At 48.1% G+C, this 21,579-nt stretch overlaps 1 protein-coding gene and 1 pseudogene across 9 annotated transcripts in view; one reads left to right on the forward strand and one right to left on the reverse strand.

Annotated features, from left to right (window-relative positions):
* Positions 1–21,579, forward strand: part of ZFYVE28 (zinc finger FYVE-type containing 28) — a 143,323-nt gene that overhangs the window by 75,199 nt on the left and 46,545 nt on the right. For all 9 annotated transcript variants that reach the window (XR_009210619.1, XR_009210620.1, XM_032135798.2 and 6 more), the window contains one exon: positions 13,804–13,905. Coding sequence is in view for 7 of the 9 variants with exons in the window: in XM_032135798.2 (XP_031991689.1) it covers positions 13,804–13,905 (102 nt within the window). In the remaining 2 variants the exon portion in view is untranslated. The remainder of the gene's footprint in view (positions 1–13,803; positions 13,906–21,579) is intronic.
* LOC116456920 (transcription factor Spi-C-like) lies at positions 7,807–10,265 on the reverse strand (annotated as a pseudogene).

The raw sequence follows: 21,579 nt of genomic DNA on the forward strand, positions 1-21,579 counted from the left end.
CGGCCAGCAGGTGTGGGACTGGGCAGAGTAGGGGATGGGGAGCCCTTGAGAGAGATGCCCGTGGAGATGTGGATGTCAGTGAAGTGGTCAGGGAGTGGGGGGTGGGCACAGAGGCCAGGACTGGTCCAGGCTCAGGCTGTGGAGAGACCTCACTGAGGCCGTGCTGAGGAGCCCCAGGGGACCCCGGGACACAGGCACACGTGGCAGTGTGCTGGGTTGGGCATGGATACCCCTCCCGTGGGAAATGGGGGTGCAGAGGTGGGAGCACGCAGGGCGGTGGCAGTGCAGTGGGCTGGGGCCGGTGGTGGGGCCTGCAGGGGACAGAGGTGCTTAACCCCGGGGTGCGCCAAACACCGCTTGTTGGAGAGGGGAGCAATGGGGGCTGCTGCCGGGGCCAGTCTGGACTCCCCTGGGCCAGGCCGCGCACTCACCTAGGTCCTGGGCGCCACCTCCTCAGGGACAGCTCCAGCGTGGTCTCTATCTGCTGGGCCCTGGCTCCCCAGAGTCCCCTCCAATAGCTCAGGGCCTGGCCTGTTTCCTCCACTGTTCTTCCCCTGTCCTCACAGAGGTTGCGTCTTTCACGAAGTTAGCAAACCAGAGAGAGTGAGCCTCACATTGCGCCAGAGGGAGGCTCGGAAATCCTCCTGCCGTTAGTCAGGGAACTTCCTTCACCTGAAGACCTCAGGGCTGGAGGGCGGGGTGTCCCCAGTGGCCAGCGACAAGGTGGCTTGGAGGGAAGTGTCCTGGCGGGGAGAGGCCACCCTGGAGCACAGAGCACCCCTTCCCATGGGCCACAGGATTTGGTGACATTGTTTTTCTTTTCTAGACAAGTGTCTCTCTGTGGCCAAACTCACTTTGAAGAAAATGACAGGCAATTTTGGTCCTTATTCTTCTCTTTGTTTAAAAAGCAGAACAGCAAAGATCCTGCAAGCCGGCCTTGTTCCCGCCAGGGCACAGGGCGCTGTGAGCCTTTCCCTCAGGTACAGGTGTCTCCTTGTCCCAAGGGCACTCACAGCAAATGAAGAGCTCTGCTGTCCTTGTAAAAAGTTCTCTGCGAGTGCTTTGAGGTGTGGCATCAAGCCACCTGCCCACTCATGCCCGTGTCCACGCGCTGGTGGGGCCCTGGCTGGACTTCCTCTTAAAGGTCAGGCCTGGCGTGTGCAGGTGACCCCAGGTGACCCTCCCCGCAGGCCGCACCCCAGGCACACTGTGTTTCTGGACTTTCACACTGAGTCTGCTGCCCGTGTTTGCCCAAGTACAGGCAACCGCAGAACAGCAGCCACTTTCCCCAACCAGTATCACCTGTGTCCTGCTTGCCGACCTCAGTCCACCTGCTGGTGGCCAAACCTCTGCTCCTCCTTCTGTCCTAGGCTCTCATCCTGGGAGGCAAGGGGAGGCGGGGAGTAGGGGAGGCCAGAGGAGGGAGGTGGGGGGAGGTTGGGGGGCAGCTCGGGGAGGGAGGTGAGAGAGTGTGGGGGGTCAGGGAAGGGCAGCAGGGGAGGCCAGTGCTGGGGGGGAGGCCGAAGGAGGGAGGTGGGGGAGAGAGGCTGGGGCTCCTGTTGGCAGAGGGTTTGTCCCGCGGGTCCCCTCCTGGAGGCACTGGCGTGGGGTCCCCTCAGTCAGGACAGAGGGAGAGCCTAGAAAGGGAGTGAGGGACCCCCAGGAGGTGAAGGGAGCTTGGAGCGAAGGAGGGAGGAAGGGCGAGCGGGCATAGGAGCCCAAAGCCGGAGTCCAGGGAGCAGGCCTGTCTGGGGGGGTGGCCAGCTGTGAGCCCCCCCAGAGGCAGGCATGTAGCCTCGGAGCCAGGCTATGGATACGAGGAACCGTGGGGTGCACCAGGCTGCCACTGCAACCCTCTGTGCAGCGAGCCTTGAGCAGGGCGGGTGAGTGCTGGGCGGGTGAGTGCTGAGTGGGCAGCTGTTCCTAAGGCCGCCCCTCTGGGCTGCTCACTGGGGCCCTGTAGCCCCGCACCACCAGTGGCTCCCGTCTTGTTCCTCATCATCCACAGCGACCGCTTTGAGCCGGACAGGCAGAGGCCACAGCTGCCGGGTGAGGGGTCGGGGGGGGCAGAACCTGCTCCTTCTTGTGTTCACTCAGTGAGCAAGTATTGAGTGCCTACTGCATACCTCTCCCTGTGCTTGTACCAGGGAGATGGACAGATGGGCTGACACACAGTGCTGTGGAATGTTCTGGATGCTGGAAGGGGGACTCAGTGCAGGGACCCCCTGGGGTGGACAGGAGCTGGAGGCGTGAGGGAGAGGCTCCCCAGGGCAGCCGGCCCAGAGGTGGGAGCCGTGCAGGTGGCAGGCGGGGGCACGTTGGCTCAGGTGGTGTGTGCTCAGCGGCGTGTCCAGGGCTCAAGCAAGGACCAGGGACTACAGGAACTTCTGCAGAAATGAAGACCCCTGTAGCCTGTATTCCTGGGCTCACACCCTTGCAGGATCCTGCCTCTGTGAAGTGGGCATCCTGGGACCCCCAGGTGACCCCCAGGGAACACTGACAGCAGGGGGGAGGCAGGGGCGCTGAGCGGGGGGCAGGAGCTGAGGGTGGAGCTCCTCTGTGGCTCCTGCCCGGGACTCCGGACTCCGCTGCTGCCCGGGAGCCCCAGTCCCTTTTCCAGTACACAGAGTCACAGAAGTGATGCCACACTTACCAAGCTGCGGGCCAGGCTCCTGCCCCCTTCTGAGGGGCTCCCAGTGTCAAAGGCACTGCTGGGGGTCAACAGCTGGAGGTGGCAGAACCAAGCCCAGCCGAGGGTCGGAGCCTGCTGTTCATCTGTGACACAAGAAAGCAGAAAACTCTAGCTCTGTGGCCGGCAGAGGAGGGCTGCCTGGGGCAGAGGCAGTGGTAAACTGAGCCTTCAGTGGAGGGGAGGGCTGGGTGGGACCCTGCCCCCTGTTTAGGGTGTCCCCAGCCTGGCGAGGTCTGGCCTTACCAGGCAGTGAGGACAAAAACTGGGGGTCACTCCTGTGGGGACTTGCTCTGAGCCATAGGGGAGGGGCCCCACTTGCACTGCACCCCTCAGCCTGTCCCCTCCCTCAGACCTGCATCCAGTGAGTCCCTCCTGCCGGTGGAGACAAGTGTCCTGGGGAGAGTGTCTCCACGAGGCTCTGACTCTTCGACAAACTGGTTTTACTTTTGGGGATTTATCTTAAAACAGTTCTTTTTTTTTTTTTTTAACTTTTTTTTTTAATTAAAAAAAATAGAGACAGGATCCTCCTATGTTGTCCAGGCTGGTCTCGAGTTCCTGGGTTCTAGCAATCTTCCTGCCTTGGCCTCCTAAAGTGCTAGGATTACCGTGCCCAGCCCCAGCCTTAAAACAGTTCCTTTAAAGGAAGAAATGAAATAAAACCTCTAGACCCAGTGGGCACTTCCCAGTCCCCATCAGCACAGACCTGCCTGCCTCCCTCGCTGCAGCTTCTGCTGACTACACTCACAGCTGTGCTTGCGGCGCTTCCCAGACCAGACCTGTGCAGAGCCCAGGCCCCTCTCCTCTACCCCTTCCTCCCTCCCTCCCCAGCCCCTCCTTCTAGCCCATCCAGAATCTACCCCTTCCTCCCTCCCTAGCCCCCTCCTTCCAGGCCATCCCAGAACATGTGCAGGAGCCACCGCCCATGTGGCCTGTGGGATGGTCGCCGGATCCTCTTCAGGGGCCCTCGCCGATCCACCTGTGTCAAAACAAGGTGTCACCTTGGCCCTGCTCAGACCCTTGCAGGAGCTCCCACCGTGGTCTGCCTGCACCGTTCCCACACCCGGTCTCTCTCCCCAGTCCCCACACACCCGCTGCCCTGGGTCTCCACCACGCTATCCCCTTCGCTCCAGGGTCCCCTTGGCTGTCCTATCCCTACTGTCGCACTGTCCCCTCCACCGCACTGTCCCCTTTTCCATGATGTTTTCTCCTCCACGCTGTCCCCTCTGCTCCAGTGTCCTCTTGGCCATGCTGTCCCCTCCACTGCACTGTCCCCTCCTCTATGCTGTTCCCTCCTCCATACTGGCCTCTCCTCTGTGCTGTCCCATTCTCCATGCTGTCCCCTCCTCTATGCTGTCCCCTCGTCCGTGCTGTCCCCTCCTCTGCACTGTCCCCTCCTCCCTGCTGTCCCTCCCTCTGCAATGTCCCCACCACTGCACCACTCACCCAAGCCCTCTCCCACCAGCATGTTGCGTGACTTACTCTGTTATTTATTTTTCCATGTTATTGAGATAAAATTCATTACCCTATGACTCACCCATCTAAAGTGCACAGTCGTTTTTGGTACATTCAGAATTGTGCAGCCATCACCACAAATTTCATAACATTTTCATTACTCACAAAGATGTCTCTTACTCCTGAGTGGTCACCTCCACCCCCTATTATCTTTCATCCTGCCCCTTAACCCTAGGGAACCACAAATCTATTTCTGTTTCTATAGATTTGCCTATTGGGTTATTCATATAAATGGGATTTCTGTTATTTTTGTGTCTCCCCCACTAGACCATAACTCTTATTCACGAATGCACCGAGTACCTGGCATGTTGTAGCATGGTGGACTTTTGCAGAATTTTGTTGCATTGATATGAGGGGGCACAAATATATATATCCACAAAGATTATCCCTGAAGTATTACTTGTAATCATAAAAATTTGAGAAAGGATGGATATCCAGAATTAAGGGATTGGTTAAAAACAATACTCTAGCCGTTTAAATAACGACGGAGAAAAATCTCCTAATGCTATGCAAAAACATCCCCAGTGTATCAAGTGCAAAAATTGTTATCAAATAGTATGTCTTTATTTTACAGAGTTTCTTAGCATTGATAGGTAAAACTTTTGTAAACAGAAATTAAAGAAATAAACGTTCTTCTTTATTGTGGTAAAATATACATAACAAAATTCGCCATTTTGACCCTTTCTTAGGGTTTTAATGGCAAAAATTGCAATTACTTTTGCACCAACCTAATATATAGGATTTACCCTTTTGTGACTGTCTTACTTCACTTCACATAATGTTTTCAAGCTTCCTCCATGTTGTAGCATGTGTCAGAATTTCCTTCCTTTTTAAGGCTGAATAATATTCCATTGTATGTAATTAGGTGTTATTTTAAATGAGAAATTTGTGATAACATTCAAAAGAGTAAAACACCTAGGAATAAATTTAATCAAGAAGGTGAAAGATATGGATGCTGAAAACTAAAAAACGTTGCTGAAAAAATTAAAGACATAATTAAAAAGAAAGACATTCCATGTTCATGGATGGGAAGACTCAATATACTTAGAATGGCAATACTCCATAAAGTGATCTACAGATTCAGTGCAATTGCTGTCAAAACTCCATTGGCCTTTTTGTTTTGCAGAAATGGAAAAGGTGTTCTAAAATTCATGTGCAATGGGCCCTAAGTAGCCAACTGCAATGAACTGCAATGGGCCCTAAGTAGCCAAAACAGTATTGAAAAACAAAAACAAAGTTGGAAGATTCATACATCCTGATTTCAAAACTTACTACAAGTCAAAAACTTATGGTACTGGCATAAAGATAGATGTATAGACCAATGGAATAAAATTGAGAGGCCATAAATAAACCCAAACATCTATGGTGAACTGATTATCAACAAGGGGGCCAAGATCATTCAATAAGGAAAGAACAGTCTCTTCAATGAATGTTCCTGGAGCAACTGGATAACCACATGCAAAAGAACAAAGGTGGACCCTGCGATGGTTAACTTCATGCGTCATCTTGGGTAGGCCACATTACCCAGATATTTGGTAATGTTACCAGATACCAGTCTGAATGTTGCTGTGAAGGTATTTTTTTTCTTTTTATAATGATAAACTGGCAATTTATAATTGTGCAGATTTATAGAGTGCAAAGTTGTGTTATAATCTATAAATGCAGTGTGGAATAATTAAATCAAACTGGTTAACATATCCATCACCTCAAATATTTAACATTTTTTGAATGAGAACATTTTAAATTTACACTCTTACAATTTGGAAATGTACAACACTCTATTATTAACTGTATTCACCATGATATGCGAAGAAGTCAAAAAAAGAAAAAAAATTCTTCTAGTCTGAGATTTTATACTCTTTGGCCATTCCCCACACCCCCAGCCTCTATAACCACTGTTCTGCTCTCTGATTCTATAAGTTCAATTGTTTGAGATTCCACATGTAAGTGAGAACATATGGTATTTGTCTTTCTGGGCCTTACTTATTTCACTTAGCATAATGTTCTGAAATTCCATCCAATTTTTCACAAATATCGGAATCTCTTTTGTTTTTAAGGCTGAATAGTATTCTATTGTGTATATATACCACATTTTCTTTATTCATCTGTTAAATGCTTAGGTTGATTTCATATCTTAGCTATTGTGAATAATGCTGCAATGAACATGAGACTACAGACATCCCTTCCACAAACTGATTTCAGATGTTTGGGGTAAATACCCAGAAGTGCGATTGCTGGATCATATGGTAATTATATTTGTAGTTTTTATGAGGAACCTCTATACTGTTTTCCATAATGGCTGTACCAGTTTACATTCCTACCAATGGTGTGCAAGGGTTCCCTTTTCTCCACATCCTTGGTAACATGTATCTTTCATCTTCTTGATAAAAGATATTCAGACAAATGAGAAATGATTTCTCACTGTGGCTTTAGTTTGCTTTTCTCTAATGACTAGTGATGTTGGTCATTTGCATGTCTTCTTTTGAGAAATGTTTTTATCCCTGAAATGCAAGGATGGTTCAATATACACAAATCGATAATTGTGATACATCACATTAATAGAATGAAAAAAACCCATATGATCATCTCATTAGATGCAGAAAAAGCATTTGATAAAATTCAACATCCTTTTATGATGAAAAACTCCGCAAATTAGATGTAGAAGGAATGTATCCCTTCAAGGGTACCATTGAGTGAAAATGTAAAACAAACAAAAAAAAGAAAGAATGTGCCTTAACACAATAAAGGCCATATTTAATGAGAAGCCCACAGCTAACATTATACTCAATGGTGAAAAATTGAAAGCCTTTCCTCTAAGGTATGGAACAAGGCAAGGATGCCTACTCTTGCCACTTCTATTAAATATAGTATTGGAAGTCCTTGCCAAAGCAATTAGGCAAGAGAAAGAAAGAAAAGGCATCCAAATAGGAAAAGAAGTGAAATTGTTACGGTTTGCTGGCTATTTTATTTTATATATATATAATATATATAAATATATAAATATAAATATAAATATATAAATATATATATATTTGAGATGGAGTCTTGCTCTGTCACCCAGGCTGGAGTGCAGTGGCGTGATCTCAGCTCAGTACAACCTCCACCTACTGGGTTCAAGCGATTCTCCTGCATCAGCCTCCTGAGCAGCTGGAACTACAGGCACCCGCCACCATGCCCAGCTAATTTTTGTATTTTTAGTAGGGATGGGGTTTCACCATATTGGCCAGGCTGGTCTTGAACTCCTGATCTGGTGATCCACCTGCCTTGGCCTCCCAAAGTGCTGGGATTATAGGTGTGAGTCACTGCACCCGGCCGGCAACCTTAACTTATATGTGGAAAACCCTACAGACTCCACCAAAAAAACTGTTAGGACTAATAATGAATATAGTAAAGTTCCAGGACACAAAATCAACACACAAAAATTAGTAGCATTTTTATACAGTAACAATACATTATCTGAAAAAAGAAATCAAGAGAAAAATCTCATTTACAATAGCTACAAAAAATAAGATACTAAGGAATATTTTTTATCACAGAGGTGAAAAACCTGTGCACTGAAAACTATAAAACATCAATGAAATCAATTCAAGAAGACAAATTAAAGATATTCCGTGTTCATGGATTGGAAGAATTAATATTGTTAAAATGTCCATACTACCCAAATAAATCTACATGTTTAATGTAATCCCTTTCAAAAGCCCAACATCATTTTATTTATGGAAAGAGAAAAAAATCCTAAAATTCATATAGAACCATAAAAACCCACGAATAGCCAAGGCAATCACGAGCAAAAAGGACAAAGCTGGAGATATCACACTACTTGATTTTAAACTGTACTACAAAGCTATAGTAATTTTAAAACAGCTTAGAATTGGCAAAAACAAAACAACAGGACACAAATACCAGTGGAACAGAATAACGAACCCAGAAATGAATCCAACTAATTTTCAACAAAGGTGCCAAGAAGACAAGGACAGCCTCTTCAATAAATGGTGTTGGGAAATCTGAATTTTCACATGTCAAAAAATGAAGCTAGAGCCTTATCTCACACCATATAAAAAATCAACTCGAAATGGATTAAAGAGCTAAATCTAAGACCATAAACTCTAAAACTACTAGAAGAAAACATAGGAGAAAGACTACACAACATTAGTCTGGGTAGTGACTTTTTGGATTTGGCTCCAAAGTGCAGGTAACAGAAGCAAATATAGATAAATTGGATTACATCAAACTGAAAAGCTTCTGCACAGCAAAAGAAACAACAGGGTGCAAAGACAACCTGTGGATTGGGAGAAAATATTTACAATTCATACATCTGATGGGTTAATATCCAACATATATAAAGAACTCAAAAAATTCAACAGCAAGAAAACAATTAAAAAAATATGGGTAAGAGACTGGGCATGGTGGCTCATGCCTGTAATGCTGACACTTTGGGATGCTGAGGCAAGAGGATTGCTTGAGGCCAGGAGTTTGAGTCCAGCTTGGGCAACATAGTGAAACCTCATCCCAACAGCAAAAAGCCAGGTGTGGTGGTGTGTGCCTGTAGTCCCAGCCACTTAGGAGGCTAAGGCAAGAGGATTACTTGAGCCCAGGAGTTTGAGTTTGCAGTAAGCTATGATCACGCTGTTGAATTACAGTCTGGGCAACGAAATGAGACTCTGTCTCTTAAAAGCAAAAAAAAAAAAAAAAAAAAGTAAGATTTAAAGACAAGGGGTAAAGGAAAAAATGTGAGAAGGGAACTGAATATACATTTCCACTGAAGTTTTTGAAGCCATGAATGTATTTTTGCACAAATGCTTTTATCATATGCAATCGTTTTTGTAAATGATTTTTTGTAAAGCCAGCAGATATAGGTTAGAGTGATTTTTCACCTGAGTATATGACAGAAAAATGTTTGAATCATTGTTAGTTGCCTGTACTGTCAGTATGAATCTGGAATCCGAAAGTGGTTGAATAGAGAATAGTAAGAGCAAGGCCATTTAGTCTGTACTTTCACATAGGGCTTGGTCATTTGCAACCATAAATTTGTTCATTGGCAGGATTTCCCACCAAGTTAGTATAGATTCTATGCTATTTGATAAAAGATAGCAATAATAAAGTTAATTTTTTTTTTTCTCTTCAGCATTTGCTTTAAGAGAAAAATCCTGAAGCTTGCAGGGATTTCTGATGCCAGGAAACCATGAAACGTGAGAGTATATTTAGCGATCAGGGTGACTTAGCTCATGGTAATTGGCACATGTATAGTTATAATTTGCATTCTAGTTATTTAAACTGAGATATTCTTGATCAGGCTGAACATACTGTGAGTAGAAGATTGCTTTCCCCAATAAATAAGATAGAGTCTTTGGAGGATGGCCTTGGTAATTTGGTAAGTCAGCTTCCTCTGGATTTTGGTAATTTCTCCAGTTCTTCCATAATTCCTCAGGGCCCTGGCAATTTTCTGAGTAAGCCATGGGGTTCCGGTTGACTTTTCTTTTTCCCTAAAGATTTTCCCTAAAGTTTTTCTTTATTTTTCAATACAAACGGAAAGATAACTTTGGTTTTATCTACTCCTGGATACAAGATGCCGTCTTGGTATTACGTGGGGATTTGTGAAGGTATTAAAACGGTCAGAGCTTCTTCCTGCTACTATGGTTCTCCAGTTATACACAGGTTCCTCTGTGGGCAACACTTCTTAGCAGATGGAATTTCCTCTGACATGAGGACAGTGGCTGATGAAAGCCAGGTAATTTTTGTCACCTGGGGAGGACTGAAGATCAGTTGAATGTTACCTCAGTACCTCAAAAGCACCTTCAAATGCTTCACCCAGCTTCTCTTGTTCAACACAAGTCATGCTTCATTGAATGGATGATTCTACCCATCCGTGTCCAATGTAGCATCCACTGTACAATGTGGATATAACCTTCCCTGTCCTCCGAAACACATGTCAGCACCACCCTGCTGTGAGGTATTTTAAAGATGAGATTAGCATTTAAATCAGTAGACTCTGAGTACAGCTGACGACCCTCCGTGATGTGGGTGGGCCTCATCCAATTAGTGGAAGGCCCTGAGAGAAATAGACTGAGATCCCCAAGTAAGGGGGAATCTGGCTTCCAGACTGCTAGGATTGGAGCTGCCACGTCAACTCTCCTCCGGGTCTCCAGCAGAATTTGGACTTGCCAGCCCCCACAATTGCATGAAACGATTCCTTAAAATAAATATTTCTCTCTTGTTCTGTTTCTCTAGAGAACTTTGATACAGAGGGTAAATCTTCCGTTATCAGATTTTGCAATGGATTTGACATCAAAAGCACCACCATAAAAAGATAAAAAGAGAAACTGGACTTCATCAAAATTAAAAATTGTGATGCATCAAAGGACGTTATAAAGAAAATGAAAAGATAACCTAAAGAATATTTGCAAATCATGTATCTGATAAAGATTTAATGTCCAGAACATAAAAAGAACCCTTACAACTCAACAACAAATCAACAAACAACCCAATTTAAAAATGAGGCAAGACTTGAATAGACATTTCTTCCAAGAAGATATACACATGGCCAACAGGCACATGAAAAGATGCTTCACATCGTTGGTTACTAAGGAAATGCGAATCAAAACCGTGATGAGATGCCACTTCACACCCACCAGGATGGCTGTAATCAACAAAAGAAAAGAATACGTGGGGAGAGCATGGAGAAGTCAGAACCCTTGGATTGCTGGCGGGAGTGTAAAATGCCGCAGCTGCTACGGAAAACAGTTGGTGGTTCCTTAAAAAGTTAAACATAGAATTATATGATCCATATGGTCATACCACATACCCTTCTAGGCATGTACCCAAGAGAAATGAAAACATATGTCCGTGAACAAACTTCTACACGAATGTTTATGGCAGCATTATTCATAATAGCCCAAAGGCAGAAACAAACCAAACGTCCACCCGTGGGTGAATGCAGAAATGTACGCGCGGGAACATTCGCCACGTGCCACAGCATGGTGAGCCTTGAAAACGTGGTGCAAGGTGAAAACCGGTCACAAAGGTCACGTATTACGTGATTCCGTTTATATGAAACACCCAGAGTAGGCCAAGTCATAGAGACAGAAAGCAGATGAGGGATTGCCAGTGGCTGAGGCGAGGAAGTCAGTGGTGATTATTAAAAGGGTGTTTTCTGGGGTGATAAAAACCTTTTGAAACTAGAGAGGTGATGGGTGCACAGCACCGTGAATGCAGAAGATGCCTCAGAATCGTACCCTTTAAAACAGTTAATTGTTTGTTATATGAATTTCTTTGAAAAAAGAAAAGGGAAGACTGGCCACCCCCGCTTCTAGCAGGGCCCAGCTTTCTCCACTGTGCGGGGCGTCCTCTCTCCTGCTCACCTTAGCTGGACCTGGGCCAAGCCCCTCACGGTGCCCCCACACCCCTGGCCACGCCGAGACCCTGGGATCCAGCCTGCCAGGCTCACCGGTGGGTGCTGCTTACCCCTGCTTATGGCAGCACGGACACAGGCCTGGGTGACCTGTCGGGCTGTAGCCATGGGCAGCGGCTACATCGGACCCACCGTTTCCGGCAATAGCTCACTCCCAGGCCTCATTCTGAGCCCCTTCAGCCAGATTCCTGCAAGTGCCAGGCCAGGTGCAGAGACAGATGCTGAGCCTCAGGCTGCCGCCCGGGGGCCGCTCCCCACCTCTCCCCACCTCTGGCCCCCACACCCCATTACTTCAGCACCTGATCTCCTGTCCCACGGGCCTTCTCTCTGTAGCTCGGGCACCTGCAGAGCCACTGAGCAGCAGGGCTCGGCCACTGTGGAGTGCACGGCCCTGCGTCCAGCACGCGAAAGCCAACACACGGCTGGATGCGGTGGTATAGCCAAGGGTGTCCTTGGGTCCCTGCAGGCTCCCAGGAGGAGGTGGCACAGCAGCCTCGGGGTCTGAGCCTCCTGATGGACGAGTTCTTTTCAGAGGTCCTGGGCCAGCAGCTCTCATGGGCAGGCCTCGTCCCCCCACTCTTGCTGACTGCCCTGGGGGGCAGCTGGGTCCTCCCTCGGCCATGCTGCTGCCCGGCACAGGCAGGAGCGAGGTTTCCAGAGGGGCAGACGTTGGGTACACGGGTCATTGCGGGGCTGAGTCCTATGCCCAGCAGGGGAGGGTGCTCTACTGGGGTTGGGGATGGCTTCCCTGAGGCTTGGCCGCTGGAGCCAGGGCTGCCCCTTCCCTGCTCTCTTTCACTCTGCCTTTGTCCTGAGACTGCCTGATTCGCCCATCAAGTTAAGGCTCTATTTGGGTAATTGTCCCCTGAATACTGTTCATTTAATCAGGACAGGCAGCTCATGTAAGAGCCACAAAGGAGACCAAGCAGAATGGAAGGCTGGCTGTGCTGTCCCCTCACCCACAGGTGGTCAGGACACAGCCCCCTGCCCAGCTGAGCTGGCCACTCCACAGGGGCCCCGGAGGCAGCACTGCACATACTTTTCCTGTGACTTTCAAATCTTTCTTGTTGCACATGAAACCCAACGATTTTTAGGGAAAAACATTCCGTTTGTTCAATTCTGTTTATCAGTCTTTCTCACTGAGCTGGGTGTGTTAGACAGGGAGACTGCCTGAGCGGCCAGGGACTCGGTGTTGGCTGGACTGGACCCTGGTGTCACATCTGCTGAAAGAGACAGGCCGGTGGTGCTCCATGTACACAGACAAGCCCACATGGCCCTTGTTTGTGCTCTGATGAGGAAGAATATGAGGGACAGGGGACGAATTCGTGGGTGGACACTCCCCAGGCACCTGAGACGTGGTCTGGTCCCAAGAGACCCAGGAGGAGGCACCCGGAGAAGGTCCTCTGGGATGGGTGCCCTCAAGGAGAGACGGGCTGAGATATGGATGATCAAGGCGCACTCGGAGCTGGGCAGGGCTGGACGGTGCACGGAGAGGAGTCGGGGGCACCGGAGGTGGCATCTGGGAAGCTTGTCCTTCAGCAGGCCTTGAGCCGGACTCTAGGGTAGGGACAGTGAGGAAAGCCAGCCTCAGCCACATGGGGCCCCAGTCCTGGGGAGGGGAGCTTCTCGGGCATGGCAGGCACCACAAGGGAGGTGGGTCCTGAGTGGGGGATGAGGGGAGGCTGCTTTGGTCTCGTGGCGTGGTGGAGCACTGGCCAGGCTGCCGGAAGGGAATCCGTGTGGGCCTCAGCTCACACCTCCAGCTGGTTTTGCTTTTGGAGAAGATGGTTCCAGGTCCAATTCTCATAAGGCTCTGCAGATAAATTTAACCACAAATCCAGTTTTTATTACTTGCAAGAAGGTAGATTTTGGTAACAAACCTTGAGGCTAATTTATCTGATTGCAGCACCGATGTGTGCAGATACACTTTTCTGATTACGACCCCCTCCAATGAACACAAGCTAATCAACTGCAAAAGAGGATGAAGTCTGGGTAATAATTTTCACTGCTTTTTTCTAAACTTATTTACAATGCAGTCACACAAGGCAAAGCATGAGGCGGCGGCCGTGCTGGGACAGTGACACTGCAGAGTCCCAGTGGCCGTGGTTTTCGCAGGTGGTTAAGTTGGGCCGTCCACTGCACCCAGGGGGCCACAGGGCCTGACATCCTGGCTTTTGTGTCTCAAATGCAGTGGCCTCGTGGTCTACGCGGACGGACCCCTGAACTTGGACCGCAAGGTGGAAGACATGTCCGAGCTGTTCCGGCCCTTCCACACGTTGCTGCGGAAAATCAGGTGGGGATGGAGACGGAGGAGGTGGGGGAGGGCAGCGGACAGGAGGGCCACAGGTGGGCGCTGAAGTCTTGTTTAGCCGCTGCCTCCAGGTCCTCCTTCTCTCTGCGAGGAAGGATGGGCCGGTTAATATTCCTTGGCAGGGGGGTCACGAACGACCCATGGGGGTCACAGAGTCCTGGCTTTTGCCCCCACTGGGCATCGCATGGGGTGGGTGCTCTCTTGGGCTGAGCTGGGGGAGTGAACCTCACACTTCCTGACATGGTGCAGCAACAGCTAAGTGTCCCACTGTCCCCGCCATTCCCATTGTCCCCACCGTCCCCACCATCCCCACCGTCCCCAAAGCGCTCGCTTCTGTTGGAGTCTTGGTGCTTCACCTGTGCCGTCTGTCTTTAGTTACTGGTTTACGTCTGTGTCCACATGGGGGACCCCCTTTTAAAACACAACACCTTCCCTTCATATGGGCTAAGGGCTTTGCTGGGTGGCCTGAGCCGACAGAGCCCAGCTGTGGCTTCCTGGAGGGACAGGGGCCACGTGAAGCCCATGGCCACATGTCCTCTGCGTGCCACCCTGGCTCTATGGCCTGGGACAGCTCGGTATTTCCTACCATGGCCCCTGATCACTGCAACCAGGCTTCCTTCGGGGACCCAGAAGCCTAGAACTCTGCCTCATGAGGGCCAGAGGTGCTGTGAGTCCAGACAGTGAAAAGTGACCCCGTGGGCTATGGGCCGCCCGTCACCCTTGCAGATGGCGTTGTGAGCTCTTGGGGCCTTGGCAGGTGGTCCTTGGCAGGTGGTCCTTGGCGTCAGTGGACTCAGGGGCAGGGGTGCTTGGTTCAGTACGTGTTTCATCTGGGAGATGGCTGTCGCTGCTTCCCTCCTGCTTGGGGGGATGTGACCCCTGGACCTGGAGGTCGCAGTCCCATCCTTCCTCGGGTGACGTGGAGGAGACCACAGCGAGGAGAGGAGACAGACGCCACCTAGACCAGGAAGGCACATGCACCCCCCGCCCCACATATGGGGGTCTTACAGGAAAGGTGGCGCAGGTGCCGGGCTGTGGCTGGAGAAGGAGCCTCCTGGGCATTGTGGGGCTGGAAGGGGGCCCAGGCCACACAGGAATAGAGTGGACGTCCTGGGAGCATATCCGCCCTTGGCCTGCACGGGCGATGGAGAGGAGGATGAAGCTGAATGGGCTGGAGGCAGAATGCTGTCAAGGGATTAATGCTAGGATTACAGGCGGACCACCATGCCCAGCTAATAAAAAATATTTTTTTTTGTAAAGATGAGGTCTTGCCATGTTGCCCAGGCTGGTCTTGAACTCCTAGACTTCAGCTTTCCTCCCGCCTTGGTCTTCCAAAGGGTTGGGATTACAGGTGTGAGTCACATCACCTTGCAGAAAGCAGTGTGGATGGGACGTGCCCCTGCTGCCCACCTTGGGGCCCTGATGTGGGAAACTCACCCATGGGTAGGGCTGCTGGGACCCAGGTGTGCACCCACAGGCTGGCCCTGCCACCCCGACAGAACTGCTGCTTATGCCCCCCGCCCACCCACGGAAAATAGCGAGAATCCACAGATGAGCCTGCGCCTCCTCCAGTGTCAGGGTTTTAGGACTTATCTCTTACTGTCCACGTGTAGTGGTGTGATCCCAGCTCACTGCAGTCTCCACCTCCGGGTTCAAGAGATTGTCCTGCCTTAGCCTCCTGAGTAGCTGGGATTACAGGTGTGCGCCACCACGCCTGGCTAATTTTTATATTTTTAGTAGAGCCAGGGTTTCACCATGTCGGTCAGGCTGGTCTTGAACTCCTGACCTCAGGTGATCCACCCACCTCGGCCTCCCAAAGTGCTGGGATTACAGGCGTGAGCCCCTGTGCCCAGCCAAAAGATCATGCTTTTAAAGGTAACTGAACTGTGGAAGTGAGAACTAGGTGAATGAACTAAGACTCCGGGGAAGGGAGCGTTTGAAGGTGAGCTGCAGTCTGCTTGGCTGTTTTTCCCCAGCGAAGATGTGATGATTTCAGGCTTGTCCAGGGCCCAGGCTTCCCAGGCAGAGAAGCTCTGCTGGGGAAAGAACATCTAATCACAAGGGCTGGTGGAACAGGCTGGCAGCTTGGGGGCATTCAAGCAGCACGCCTGCCAGTCCTGGGGAAGCAGGAAATCCAGGCAGAAAGCCCCCTGACAACAGGCTTCCTGCAGTTCCCAGGTGCTTAGGAACAAAAGCATGCCTTGAGGCCAGGCGCAGGGGCTCACGCCTGTAATCTAGGCACCTTGGGAGGCCCAGGCGGATGGATCACCTGAGGTCAGGAGTTTGAGACCAGCCTGCCCAACATGGTGAAACCCTGTCTGTACTAAAAATATAAAAATTAGCTGGGCGTGATGGTGGACGCCTGTAATCCCAGCTATTTGGGAGGCTGAGTCAGGAGAATCATTTGAACCCGGGAGGCAGAATTTGCAGTGAGCTGAGATTGCACCACTAAATTCCAGCCTGGGCAACAGAGCAAGACTCTGTCTCAAAAAACAAACAAACAAACCAAAAGCATGCCGTGAGCACACTGCTAGAAACATTTGCCAGATTTTGAAGTTGCATGTGGCTGGAGGCTGAGCTGGAACTTGGAAGGACAGAACTCGGTCTCCTGCAGACTTTGGGGTTTGAGAAGACAGAGAGCCCAGCAGGCTCAGAACTGCAGTAACCAGACCTAAGCTGCAGCCAAGCCTCAACCTACTCCGTGTCCGAAGGGAATGCAACAATGGGCCTCATGCGGTCAGCCTAACAGAGAAAGGGGCAGTCCCCTCTGGTGGAAAAAGCGTCATCTGTAACCTTTATGATTCTTTTATATCCAATGTCTGTCATATAATCCAAAATTGCTTAAAATGTTGGCCGGACACAGTGGCTCACTGCTGTAATCCCAGCACTTTGGGAGGCCAAGGCGAGCAGATCACCTGAGGTCAGGAGTTTGAGACCAGCCCGGCCAACGTGGCAAAACCCCATCTCTAAAAGAATACAAAAATTAGCCAGACATGGTGGTGCATGCCTGTAATCCCAGCTACTCGGGAGGCTGAGACCAGAGAATCGCTTGAACCCAAGAGGTGGAGGTTGCAGTGAACCAAGATCGTGCCACTGTACTCCAGCCTGGGTGACAGAGTGAGACTCGGTCTCAAAAAAAAAAAAAAAAAGTTAAAGAGACAAGAAAATACTGTAATCCCAGCACTTTAGGAGGCCAAGGCGGGCAGATCACCAGGTCAGGAGATCGAGACCATCCTGGCTAACACAGTGATACCCCATCTCTACTAAAAATATAAAAAATCAGCCAGGCATGGTGATGCGCACCTGTAGTCCCAGCTACTTGGGAGGCTGAGGCAGGAGAATCGCCTAAACCTGGGAGGCGCAGGTTGCAGTGAGCTGAGATGGCACCACTGTACTCCAGCCTGGGCTACAGAGCGAGACTCCGTCTCAAAAAAAAAAAAAAGAGAGACAAGAAAATATATCTGATAGTTTAGAGAAGAGCCAGAAAGTGGATGCAGACTGCTGATGATCCAGATACTACTCCCAAGGATGTGAACACAGTGCTGATTAATATGTTAAAGAAAATAGAAAGGGGGCAAATTAGATAAGCGGATAGAGAATTTAACAGAGAATTGGAATCTATACAGAGAGACACAACCAAGTGTGGTGGCATGCACCTGTAGTCCCAGCTGCTCAGGAGGCTGAGGCCAGAGGGTCACTTGAGCCCAGGAGTTCTAAATTCTAGTGTGCTATGCTGATCAGGTGTCTGCACTAAACTTTGGCATCAATATGGTGACCTCCTGCAGCAGGGAACCACCAGGTTGCTTAAGGAGTGGTGAACCGGCCCAGGTCAGAAATGGAGTAGGTCAAAACTCCCGTGCTGATCAGTAGTGGGATTGCACTATTACAGTGCAGTGTGAATAGCCACTGCACTCCAGCCAGGACAACATAGCAAGACTCCATCTCTAAAGAAAGAAAGAGCGGAAGGAAAGAAAGGAAAGGAAGGAAGGAAGAAAAAAATGACATTCTAAAGCTAAGAAAATTCACAATTTGACAATAAGGACACAGTAGATGGGTTTAATAGCAGATTGGACCCAGCAGAAGCAGAACACAGAAGTAGTCAGCTTGAGGATAGCTCAATAGAAGAGACCCAAACTGAAGCTCAGGCAGGAAAAAAGAGGGGAAAAACAGCAAGAAACAACAACAGAAAACCAGAATAGAGCATAAGAGACATGTGTAACAAACTCAAAAGGCCTAAAATACATAATTGGAATCCCAGAAAGAGAGAGAGAAGGGGCAGAAGCAATATTCAAAGAAGTAATGGCTAAACATTTCCCCAAATTCCAAAAGACAAAAATCTCTAGCCACAGATTCAGCAAGAAAACTACAAACAAAAAACCAACCAGCATACCTGGGTATATCATAGTGAAATTGCCAAAAACAAAGACAAAACGTTTGACAAGCAGCAAGAGAAAAAGGACATACTACTTTGAAACGAACATAAGATGGATAGCTGTCTTCTCAACAAACGAACAAAAACAGTGGAAGCCGACAAGCAGTGAAATAACGTATATTTAAACTGCTGAAGGAGGTCGGGCGCGGTGGCTCACGCCTGTGATCCCAGCACTTTGGGAGGCTGAAGCAGGAGGATCACTTGAGCCAGGAGTTGGAGACCAGCCTGGCCAGCATGGTGAAACCTCGTCTCTACTAAAAATTCAAAAATCAGCCAGGCGTGGTGGCGGGTGCCTGTAATCCCAACTGAGACATGAAAATCACTGGAACCTGGGAGGCGGGGGTTGCAGTGAGCAGAGATCAGGCCACCGCTCTCCAGCCTGGGCAACAGAGTGAGGCTCTGTTTCAAAAAGAAAACAAAACAAGAAAAATTGCTGAAGGAAAATAGCTGACAACCAGAGTTTTATAACCAGCAATAATATCCTTCAAAAATGAAGGTGATATTTTGCCTTCATGAATTATTCCAAAACATAGAACTGAAGGAATTTATTATCAGCAACCTGCACAAAAAACAATTAATTGCAGTCTTCAGAAAAAAAAAATTGTATCAGATGGAAATGTAGAAATGCTAGAGAGGCCAGGCACGGTGGCTCCTGCCTGTAATCCCAGTACTTTGGGAGGCCAAGGCAGGAGGATTCCTTGACCTCAGGAATTTGAGACCAGCCTGGACAACATAGTGAGGCTGTCTACTAAAAAAAAAAAAAAATTAGCTGGGCATGGGGGCTTGCCTGTAGTTCCATCTTACTCAGGAGGCTAAGGTGGGAGGATCACTTGAGCCCAGGAGTTTGAGGTTGCGGTGAGCTATGATTGTGCCACTGCACTCCAGCTTGGGCGACAGTGAGGCCCTGTCTTAAAACAAGTAATGCAAGAGAGACTGAAGAACATGGTGTGGGTTAATATAAGTGAATATTAACTGTACAAAATAATGTAGTGTCTGTGGAGTTTAAATTATACATAGTACTAAAATTCATGATACAAGTAGCAGGAAAGACAGAAAGGGGTAAATGGAATTTTAGAGTTGTATTGGAAATGTGATTGAATAAATTATTTATATTAGAATGTGATCAATCAAGGATTGCTATTATAATATTAGGATAACACTAAAATAATAAAGATGAATAACTAGCAAACTCGTAGAAGGAAAAACATCCAAAATAAGGTAAAGACAGAGAAAGAGAAGATACAACAAATGGACCAAATAGAAAAAAATAATAAGATGAAAGATACAAACCCAGCCACATCGGTGATTACATTAAATACAAATGGACTAAATATTCAAGTATAAAACTAAGATTACCAGTCTGGGTTGAAACAGCGACAACAACTGAACTTGGCTGACGAGAGACCCAGTCCTGATGCAAGTACATAAACAAGGTTGAGAGTAAATAGACAACATAAATCATGCAGACACCACCCAAAGAAAGTTGCTGTAGTTATATTTATCAAAGTAAACTTTAAGGCAAGAAAGATCACTGGAGATAAAGAGAAATATTTCATGCTGATAAACAGGCAATTCAGTAGGAAGATGTGACAATCCCAAATCTGTATGTATGGGCTGAATAACACAGCTGTAAAACTTATGTAAAGCAAATAACAGAAATATAAGGTGAAATAGACAAATCCAAAACCAGCAGGATACTTTAATTTACCTCTCTATAACCGATGGAACCAACAGGAAAACCCTTGAGGATGTAAGAAATCTCAATAACAAAACTAACAAACTTGACCTAACTTACATGTGTAAGTTACATCCAACAATTGCCAGAATTCAAGTTCTTTTTTTTTTTTTTTTTTTTGAGATAGAGTCTCACTCTGTCGCCCAGGCTGGAGTGCAGTGGTGCGATCTCGGCTCGTTGCAACCTCTGCCTCCCAGGCTCAAGCGATTCTCCTGATTACAGGCACGTGCCATTACTGCCTGGCTAATTTTTGTATTTGCAGTACAGACTGGGTTTCACCATTTTGGCCAGGCTGGTCTTGAACTCCTGACCTCAAATGATCCACCCACCTCGGCCTCCCAAAGTGCTGGGATTACACACATGAGCCACCAGGCCCACCCTTATGTTCTTAAAAGTATGTGGAGGCTGAGTGCAGTGGTTCATACCTGTAGTCCGAGCACTTTGGGAGGCCCAGGTGGATGGATTGTTTGAGCCCAGGAGTTTGAGACCAGCCCGGGCAACATGACGAAACACTGTCTCTACAAAAAATGCAAAAAAATGGGTGTGGTGGCACATACCTGTGGTCCCAGCTACTTGGGAGGCTGAGGTAGGAGGATGGCTTGAGCCCAGGAGGCAGAAGTTGCAATGAGCTAAGGTCATCCCACTGCACTCCAGCCTGCACCACAGAGCCAGACCCTATCTAAATAAATAAATAAATGAATAAATAGCATGTGGACCATTTATCAGAATTGATTATATGACAGACCATAAAAAAACCCCCAGTGAACCTCAAAAGACAGAAAGTATTCATAGTATGTACTCTGACTTTAGTGAGCCAGGTATCAAAAAAAAAAAAAAAACCTGGAAAAACCTGGAAAAATCCCCAATTACATGATAAATTAGGCAAAACATTTCTATTTATTTATTTATTTGAGACAGAGTCTTACTCTGTCACCCAGGCTGGAGTGCAGCTGGCATGATCTTGGCTCACTGCAACCTCCACTTCCTGAGTTCAAGCGATTCTTGTGCCTCAGCCTCCTGGGTAGCTACAACCATAGGCATGAGTTACCACGCATGGCTAATTTTTGTATCTTTAGTAGAAACGGGGTTTCACCATGTTGGCCAGGCTGGTCTGAAACTCCTGGTCTCAAGTGATCTGCCCACCTTGGCCTCCCAAACTGCTGGGATTACAGGTGTAAGCCACTGTACCTGGCCCAAAACACTTCTAAATAATTCATTGTTCATTGCAGAAGTCAATGGAAATTTTTTTTTCTTTTGTAATATAGATGGGATCGCACTGTGTTGCCCAGGCTGGTCTTGAACTCCTGTGCTCAAGCCATCTGCCTGCCTTGGCCTTCCAAAATGTTGGGCATGAGCCACTGTGCCTGGCCAAAATTTAAAAATAGTTTTAACTACATGATAATAAAGATATGATATATCCATGTGGCCAGGCCCAATGGCTCATGCCTGTAATCTCAGCATTTTGGGAGGCTGAGATGGGAGGATCACT

The sequence above is a fragment of the Hylobates moloch genome, unplaced genomic scaffold (assembly GCF_009828535.3).
Source record: "Hylobates moloch isolate HMO894 unplaced genomic scaffold, HMol_V3 SCAFFOLD_17, whole genome shotgun sequence".
NCBI classification, from domain to species: Eukaryota; Metazoa; Chordata; class Mammalia; order Primates; family Hylobatidae; genus Hylobates; species Hylobates moloch.